This window comes from Oncorhynchus kisutch, unplaced genomic scaffold, assembly GCF_002021735.2.
Source record: "Oncorhynchus kisutch isolate 150728-3 unplaced genomic scaffold, Okis_V2 scaffold1304, whole genome shotgun sequence".
Taxonomy (NCBI): domain Eukaryota; kingdom Metazoa; phylum Chordata; class Actinopteri; order Salmoniformes; family Salmonidae; genus Oncorhynchus; species Oncorhynchus kisutch.
The window spans coordinates 58,850-68,770 of NW_022263249.1; the positions used below are offsets into that span (position 1 = coordinate 58,850).

Consider the following 9,921-nt stretch of genomic DNA (forward strand, 5'->3'; position numbering starts at 1 on the left):
GCAAATATCTCTTTAAGACGACATTAACCTTGTCATCACCCTGTCCTCTCTCTCTCTCTCCAGGCCTGTTGTCACCCTGTCCTCTCTCTCTCTCTCCAGGTCTGTTATCACCCTGTCCTCTCTCTCTCTCTTCAGGTCTGTTATCACCCTGTCCTCTATCTCTCCAGGCCTGTTATCACCCTGTCCTCTATCTCTCTCTCCAGGCCTGTTATCACCCTGTCCTCTCTCTCTCCAGGCCTGTTATCACCCTGTCCTCTATCTCTCCAGGTCTGTTATCACCCTGTCCTCTATCTCTCCAGGCCTGTTATCACCCTGTCCTCTATCTCTCCAGGCCTGTTATCACCCTGTCCACTATCTCTCCAGGCCTGTTATCACCCTGTCCTCTATCTCTCCAGGCCTGTTATCACCCTGTCCTCTATCTCTCTCCAGGCCTGTTATCACCCTGTCCACTATCTCTCCAGGCCTTTTATCACCCTGTCCTCTATCTCTCCAGGCCTGTTATCACCCTGTCCTCTATCTCTCCAGGCCTATTATCACCGTGTCCACTATCTCTCCAGGCCTGTTATCATCCTGTCCTCTATCTCTCCAGGCCAGTTATCACCCTGTCCTCTATCTCTCCAGGCCTGTTATCACCCTGTCCTCTATCTCTCTCCAGGCCTGTTATCACCCTGTCCTCTATCTCTCCAGGCCTGTTATCACCCTGTCCTCTATCTCTCCAGGCCTGTTATCACCCTGTCCTCTATCTCTCCAGGCCTGTTATCACCCTGTCCTCTCTCTCTCCAGGCCTGTTATCACCCTGTCCTCTATCTCTCCAGGCCTGTTATCACCCTGTCCTCTATCTCTCCAGGCCTGTTATCACCCTGTCCTCTATCTCTCCAGGCCTGTTATCACCCTGTCCTCTATCTCTCCAGGCCTGTTATCACCCTGTCCTCTCTCTCTCTCCAGGCCTGTTATCACCCTGTCCTCTATCTCTCCAGGCCTGTTATCACCCTGTCCTCTATCTCTCCAGGCCCACATAACAGGGCTAAGAAGAAGTGATGTAAATAGTCTTTAAACGTGCAGTATATAAAACAGACAGACTCCCACACCGTGCCAGCCTCCCAAATGCCAACCTAATCCCTGCACACTTCACGACTTTAGCCGACTTTTGACGACTATAGGGACTAGGGTGCCATATCGTACGCAGACACAGATTCATGTTCCTATAGGTCCGTGTTCGGCCGGGGAAGGAAAGGTAGAGTAGTGTGGTAGTAGGGTAGGATGTCTGTACGAGACTCTGCATTAAAACAGCAGTTTGACTTCCCGGGAAGAAAAGATCTGTCTCGTAATAAACACAAATCATTGTTTTCAGAGTCTCTTGTAGCAAAGTTCTCCTGGTCCATTAGGGCTAACTCAGCTCCTGAATCCAGACCCTGTGGGTTGGAATCCAGCTCCATGATTTCCGTATATCCAGGGACAGTGTGGTCATGGTTACTACATAGTATGTACTATATGTCAGTGGCTCAAGGTGAGCTCGGAAATCCCCTTCGAGCATTCCGGATTGGAACCCAACGTTCTGGATCTAGAACCCAAACAGAACTTCCGTCCATTGTCACATCAGCGCACCGCTGAGTCCAGTCCACCAATCACAGAGCTTCAGAGACAGCCGGTTGGGAGACAAGAGGTTAGAGGGAGGAAGGTTTGAGAAGTCAGTGACACCATAGAGGAGAGTGGAGAGAGAGAGAGAGGGGAACCATAGAACTACAACTCAATTCTAACTCACATTCTGGGGGATTGAATTAGAACTCAATTCTAAATCGAATTCTAAGGGATTGAATTAGAACTCAATTCTAAATCGAATTCTAAGGGATTGAATTAGAACTCAATTCTAAATCGAATTCTAAGGGATTGAATTAGAACTCAATTCTAATTCTAAGGGAGAAGTAATGGTTGCGTTTTCATGTAGAAACCCAGCCGCTTGCTTTACAAATGACGCACTGTACACATTGTGTCAAGTCTTACCTGAGAGTTGGTTAGTGTGTAACTGATGTTAAACTCACTGATTATATGGTGAGTGATCTTTCTTTAGACTTTTAAGGTGTAGATGATTCTGGCTTCCTTTCAGAAAGGAGACAAGGAGAGGATGCTATTTTAGATGGTTAAGGTGTAGACGATTCTGGCTTCCTTTCAGAAAGGAGACAAGGAAAGGATGCTATTTTAGATGGTTAAGGTGTAGATGATTCTGGCTTCCTTTCAGAAAGGAGACAAGGAGAGGATGCTATTTTAGATGGTTAAGGTGTAGACGATTCTGGCTTCCTTTCAGAAAGGAGACAAGGAGAGGATGCTATTTTAGATGGTTAAGGTGTAGACGATTCTGGCTTCCTGTCAGAAAGGAGACAAGGAGAGGATGCTATTTCAGATGGTTAAGGTGTAGACGATTCTGGCTTCCTTTCAGAAAGGAGACAAGGAGAGGATGCTATTTTAGATGGTTAAGGTGTAGACGATTCTGGCTTCCTTTCAGAAAGGAGACAAGGAGAGGATGCTATTTTAGATGGTTAAGGTGTAGACGATTCTGGCTTCCTTTCAGAAAGGAGACAAGGAGAGGATGCTATTTCAGATGGTTAAGGTGTAGACGATTCTGGCTTCCTTTCAGAAAGGAGACAAGGAGAGGATGCTATTTCAGATGGTTAAGGTGTAGACGATTCTGGCTTCCTTTCAGAAAGGAGACAAGGAGAGGATGCTATTTCAGATGGTTAAGGTGTAGCCTCTGGACCCTACAGTCCTTCCACTTATCCCTTCAATGTGAGGAGTTTCTCCTTTTCTCTCAAATTGCTACAGCGAATAACCTCACTGAGGGACGCGGTTTTCTCTCTCTTCCTCTCCTCGTGATGACTTCACACACTGATGCTCTCTCTCCCTCTCTCCTTCTATCCTTCTCCCTCACATACAAACACACACATACAAACATACATCATGTTTTCAGAGATGCATAATATCTCCAAAAAGAAGGCGTCTGGTTTCCCACTCCCCCCCCCCCCACCCCCCCCAAAAAAACAAATGAGCATTTAGCTGTTTTAATTCCATGCAGAAGAAGAGTTCAGGTTCTTTATTTGTCCCGAAAATGTTGGTTTGTTTTATGTACTGTTAGAGGAATAGTTTAAACATCCCTTTAATGTAGAGCCGCTAATATAGACCAACTTAAGTAACTATGGCAACGTTTAACAATGGCTGTCTAGCAATGATCAACAACCAGACAGAACTTGAACAATTGTTTAAAGAATAACAGGAAAATATTTATAAAATGGAGGTGAACACAATGTTGGTTTGTTTTATGTACTGTTAGAGGAATAGTTTAAACATCCCTTTAATGTAGAGCCGCTAATATAGACCAAAACATCCCTTTAATGTAGAGCCGCTAATATAGACCAAAACATCCCTTTAATGTAGAGCCGCTAATATAGACCAAAACATCCCTTTAATGTAGAGCCGCTAATATAGACCAAAACATCCCGTTAATGTAGAGCCGCTAATATAGACCAAAACATCCCTTTAATGTAGAGCCGCTAATATAGACCAAAACATCCCTTTAATGTAGAGCCGCTAATATAGACCAAAACATCCCTTTAATGTAGAGCCGCTATATAGACCAAAACATCCCTTTAATGTAGAGCCGCTATATAGACCAAAACATCCCTTTAATGTAGAGCCGCTAATATAGACCAAAACATCCCTTTAATGTAGAGCCGCTATATAGACCAAAACATCCCTTTAATGTAGAGCCGCTAATATAGACCAAAACATCCCTTTAATGTAGAGCCGCTATATAGACCAAAACATCCCTTTAATGTAGAGCCGCTATATAGACCAAAACATCCCTTTAATGTAGAGCCGCTAATATAGACCAAAACATCCCTTTAATGTAGAGCCGCTATATAGACCAAAACATCCCTTTAATGTAGAGCCGCTAATATAGACCAAAACATCCCTTTAATGTAGAGCCGTGTTGACATGAAGGGGGGGGGGGGGGGGGGAGCAGGCAAAAAGCTAGTCTTCAGAGGCAACATGTTAAATGTTAAAGTATGGTTAAATGCATGTAGATACATTATGTGTGTGTGTGTGGTGTGTGTGTGTGTGTGTGTGTGTGTGTGGTGTGTGTGTGTGTGTGTGTGTGTGTGTGTGTGTGTGTGTGTGTGTGTGTGTGTGTGTGTGTGTGTGTGTGTGTTTCACTACATTGTGTGTGTGTGTGTGAGTGTTTCACTACATTGTGTGTGTGTGTGTGTGTGTGTGTGTGTGTGTGTGTGTGAGTGTGAGTGTGTGTTTCACTACACTGTGTGTGTGTGTGTGTGTGTGTGAGAGTGCGTGTGTGTGTGTGTGTGTTTCACTATATTGTGTGTGGGAGAGAGGGAAGATTCTGATATACATAATGAATGAAGTAACTGGTGTTCAGCACGGTAGAGTAATGGCCTTAATGAATGGATGACAGTGTTGGAACACTGCCAGTCTAAACCACATAAACCACATATCTGTACAGTCTCGACTAGGTAACTAACTAACCACTAACTTTCCCAAAATCCCCAGGTTTATTTTAGGAATCCGGATTATAAAAGATTCCTCGGAATAGGTCGGAAATCCATAAGCCATAAGGATTTCTGAAAAACCTTGGAATTTTGGGAACTCTGGGAATTCCCAGAACTTAGCTTCCCTAGTCTCAGCAAGAGTAGAGCAGAAAGACAGAAAAAGTGTCATTTGTTCATTAGAAAACGCTGGAATACGTTGGCACTGGTACTCGTATGGACCTTGTATTCCCAGGGATTCTGGCTCATATCTGGAAAAACGTCACATTGTATTTGCCTTCAAGTCCTTGTGTTTTCAAAAATACCTGATGTTTTTTTTTCAATCAGTTATCTTTTTCTAAGTCCTCGTCTTTGCCAAAGAATCCGATTGGTTGTTACTGAAAATATATTGTCCGTGATTGGTTAGATTCTGATAATCCTCGTTGTACGGTTGGTTAATATCTCGATGCTACTTGTCAATAATGCCATATGATGATTGGTGGATTAGGTTTAAATCACATTTGATTGATGAGCATGAAATCCATTCAAATTCCTTTTTACAACGACAGCTCATTGGTCCTATCGTTTGATTGGTTAAACCTCCCTGGCGTCCCATCACCGGGTTCGCCACATTAGTCAGAATCAGATCTGTCCGATCATAAGTCTTCAAATCAAATTGTATTGGTCACATACACCTCAGCGAGTGTTCCCATTGGTCCTGAGGCGTGTACGGCGTCAGGCCCAGTTCCTCCATCTCTCTCCCATCTCCCCACAGCTCCCCTGTTGGTGGGAGGTTAGACATGCATCTGATTAACTTTAAAGAGTATTTAAAAAAAGAGAGAAGAAAGAAGTTAACACTTGACACTGATCTCAGTTCAGTATTGTGTTGCTTCCTGTAATACTTCAGGTTAGGATTCAGGGAAGAGTAAACTGATCCTAGATCTGTTTATTGAGAGAAACTTCTACCCAGATTAGATGAAGTCAGTCAGTAGAGCAGAACTGCTCTCTCTCCCAAAGGAGATCCATGGATCCATCTCCCTCCTCACCATCCACATAAATATGATGTTTTTAGCATCCAAAAGTTCAGATTCGATTAAATCGTAGTTTTCTTTGGGGGGTGGGTTGGGGGGGGGGGGGGTTCAGTTAATTCACACCATTCATCTTTTTTATTTACACCTTATAGTCATTTAATCTTGGAGTTTAAGGTCCCAGTGTCCTTTTTGGTGGTTTTGTAGTTGTGTGGTGTCTTGTCTCCAAAACAAACCCAAACCCACTGAGCGGTCCTCTCTTCTTAAGGTGTTGTTATTATTGATATTATTGTTATTATTCACAGCTGGTCAAAGTTCTCAACAAAAGAACTACAACAGAAATGGACCATTTCATTCCAATGTCTAGAAGTGGACTGTTCCATTTCACCAGAACAAACAGGGATGGAATGTTCCATTCCATCAGCAAAGGGGTGCAGCAGCAGTGGACTGATCCATCCGTCCTGCTCTTACAGGTAGACCTCTCTACGGGAGAGCGTGAGGCACGACGTGGTCTTGTAGTCCCCGGTCCTCGTTAATGGTATAACCTCCGGAGGGTTGACCCTGCCCTGACCCCCCCTATCCTCCTCGAGATGGCGTCTCCCGAACCCGGCGGAGCTGAACGTGTCGTACGACGCTGACGTCATCTTCCGGTTGAGTAGGTTCCGGTTGTGGTCGTTCCGGTTCATCCTGTCTCTGCCCACCAGGCTGCCGAGAGGATCCCCATTGGCTAACGGTAACCTCTGACCTCCTCCGCCGACTCCCACGCTGACTACGCCCGGTTCGGAACTCCCGGCGCTGCCGGCGCTCTCGCTGTCACTATCTTCCTCATCATCGTCATCATGGTTATTGTTGTTGTCGTTGCCAGGGGAGGCGAAGGTGGACAGGCGGGGCGGCTCGCTGACGTGGCGCTGGCGCTGGTGTTGCCGAGGCGACGGGCGGACAGCGGCGGGCATCCAACAAGTGTCGGAGTGTCCAAACTCATCACACTCCCTCGTGCACTTCCCTGTCAGGGCTACGTCTGGGAGCTGTCTGGCATCTGGAGGGAGGGAGGGAGGGAGGGAGGGAGGGAGGGAGGGAGGGAGGGAGGGAGGGTGAGAGGGAGGGAGTGTGAGAGGGAGGGAGGGAGGAGAGAGAGAGAGGGAGGGAGGAGAGAGGGAGGGGAGAGGGAGGGAGGAGAGAGGGAGGGAGTGTGAGAGGGAGGGAGGAGAGAGGGAGGAGAGAGCGAGGGAGTGTGAGAGGGAGGGAGGAGAGAGAGAGGGAGGGAGGAGAGAGGGAGGGGAGAGGGAGGGAGGAGAGAGGGAGGGAGTGTGAGAGGGAGGAGAGAGAGAGGGAGGGAGGAGAGAGGGAGGGGAGAGGGAGGGAGGGAGGAGGGAGGGAGGGAGGGAGGGAGGGAGGGAGGGAGGGAGGGAGGGAGGGAGGGAGGGAGGGAGGGAGGGAGGGAGGGAGGGAGGGAGGGAGGGAGGGAGGGAGGGAGGGAGAGAGATATATTGTTAGAATATAATACAGAATCAATCAAACACATTTTAGCTGCCTAGCATCTACAGTTAAGTGGATGGAGAGAGAGAGAGAGAGAGAGAGAGAGAGAGAGAGAGAGAGAGAGAGAGAGAGAGAGAGAGAGAGAGAGAGAGAGAGAGAATATAAATATGGTATTTAATAAACATGGTAAATCTATTGGTGACTGTCATCATACTGGTAATAATACACAGTATTAACCACAGGTCTCTCAGAGAGGGAGAACTACTGTTAAAATATAATATAGACTCAAAGATGTCTCGACTCATAGCTGTGTGGCATCTACAATGGGAAGTGATGGGGTTGGAAGGAAATCATCTGTTAATATGGGTTTAGAATGACAGATTATACTGGGTTGAATACATCTGGTAATATTCAACTATTTACCATTGCTTTGAGAGAGAAAGAGAGACCGAAAGACAGACAGAGACACAGAGACACAGAGAGAGAGGGGCAGAGAGACAGAGAGACACAGACACAGACAGAGAGACAGAGAGACAGAGACAGAGAGACAGACAGAGAGAAGAGACAGAGAGACAGACAGACAGACAGACAGACAGACAGACAGACAGACAGACAGACAGACAGACAGACAGACAGAGAGACCAGAGAGGACAGACAGAGAGAGAGAGAGACAGAGAGACAGACAGAGAGAGAGACAGAGAGACAGACAAAGAGAGAGACACAGACAGAGAGACAGAGACACAGAGAGAGAGAGGCAGAGAGAGAGGGGCAGAGAGACAGACAAAGAGAGAGACACAGACAGAGAGACAGAGACACAGAGACACAGAGAGACACAGACAGAGAGACAGAGACACAGAGAGACAGAGACACAGAGAGAGAGGGGCAGAGAGAGAGGGGCAGAGAGACAGAGAGACAGACAGACAAACAGACAGACATGCATAGTGTATATAATTGAATAGAAAAATACTGACTGCATTCAAGGGATTCAAAGCATCTCCTAAAATATAATAACACGATCCAACAGCCCCAAAAGGTCAAAGGTTCAAATGTCAAAGGTCAATCTGTTAAGGACTGATAGAGGATTATGCCAACAGCAGACAGATGTATTTATTTAAAGGTGTCTCTAAATCATTTTTAAAGGGATCTCTACATGTCATATGCGAGAGGATTATGCCTACAGGAAATTGATGCATCTAGACTTATTTAAAGGGATCTCTAGATGTCATATGCGAGAGGATTATGCCTACAGGAAATGGATGCATCTAGACTTATTTAAAGGGATCTCTAGATATGTGAATTGCATAGAGGGACACATTTTAAAATGAGTAGGTGAGACTAATCACTGTAGACTGTTTCTGAGGTCAGTTAAATGAGTAGGTCAGAATAATCTCTGTAGACTGATCTGAGGTCAGTTAAATGGTAATGTATTAAGGTCAGTTAAATGAGTAGGTCAGGCTAATCTCTGTAGACTGATCTGAGGTCAGTTAAATGAGTAGGTCAGACTAATCTCTTGTAGCCTGATCTGAGGTCAGTTAAATGAGTAGGTCAGAATAATCTCTGTAGACTGATCTGAGGTCAGTTAAATGAGTAGGTCAGACTAATACTGTAAACTGATCTGAGGTCAGTTAAATGAGTAGGTCAGACTAATCTCTGTAGACTGATCTGAGGTCAGTTAAATGAGTAGGTCAGACTAATCTCTGTAGCCTGATCTGAGGTCAGTTAAATGAGTAGGTCAGACTAATCTCTGTAGACTGATCTGAGGTCAGTCTGAGGTCAGTCAGAATAATCTCTGTAGACTGATCTGAGGTCAGTTAAATGAGTAGGTCAGACTAATCTCTGTAGACTGATCTGAGGTCAGTTAAATGAGTAGGTCAGACTAACCTCTGTAGACTGATCTGAGATCAGTTAAGCGTGTTAAGGTTAGCAGGGTAAGGGGGTAAGATTACCTCTTATTATTGCTGAGAACCTTATCGTTATTTTCGTAGAGTGATACGTCGCCATAGCAACCACCTGTCTCTCGTGGAAACAAAGACATTTTCTCTTTCATAAACCAGAAATCCAGGGAACGGTCATAGGTCAACGGTCAACAGTCATAGGTCAACGGTCAACGGCCATAGGTCAACGGTCAACAGTCATAGGTCAACGGTCATAGGTCAACAGTCATAGGTCAACGGTCATAGGTCAACGGTCATAGGTCATGATCCAATCGTCATTGTACTTCCCCCCTCTTATTAACATTCACATGGAAGCTGAAATGTAATTTACTGACTAGAAGCTTCGAAGTTACATGACTTTTCCAAGAGCTGTCAGAGTGGACTTCTAAATGAAACGAGTTCCACAAATGTACCTTTATGTCCAATACCAACACCAACACCAACACCAACACCAATACTAACACCAGACCAACACCAACACCAATACCAACACCAATACCAACACCAATACCAATACCAATACCAACACCAATACCAATACCAATACCAACACCAATACCAATACCAATACCAACACCAATACCAATACCAACACCAATACCAACACCAATACCAACACCAACACCAATACCAACACCAACACCAACACCAATACCAATACCAACACCAACACCAACACCAATACCAATACCAATACCAACACCAACACCAATACCAACACCACACCACACCAATACCAATACCAACACCACCACCACCATCCAACACCAATACCAACACCAGATACCAACAACCAACAACAATACCAACACCAACATACCAACACCAATACCAACCCAATACCAACACACCAATACCAACACCAACACCAACACCAATACCAACACCAATACCAATACCAACACCAATACCAACACCAATACCAATACCAACACCAATACCAACACCAAC

General features: G+C 45.3%; 1 protein-coding gene across 1 annotated transcript; it reads right to left on the minus strand.

Annotated features, from left to right (window-relative positions):
- Nucleotides 1–4,290: 4,290 nt before the first annotated feature.
- LOC116365844 (uncharacterized) lies at nucleotides 4,291–6,597 on the minus strand (the record flags this gene model as incomplete). The annotated part of the gene is given in 1 exon segment (XM_031818238.1): nucleotides 4,291–6,597. A coding segment is annotated over 1 exon segment (570 nt), but the record flags the coding sequence as incomplete, so codon positions are not given.
- Nucleotides 6,598–9,921: the final 3,324 nt, after the last annotated feature.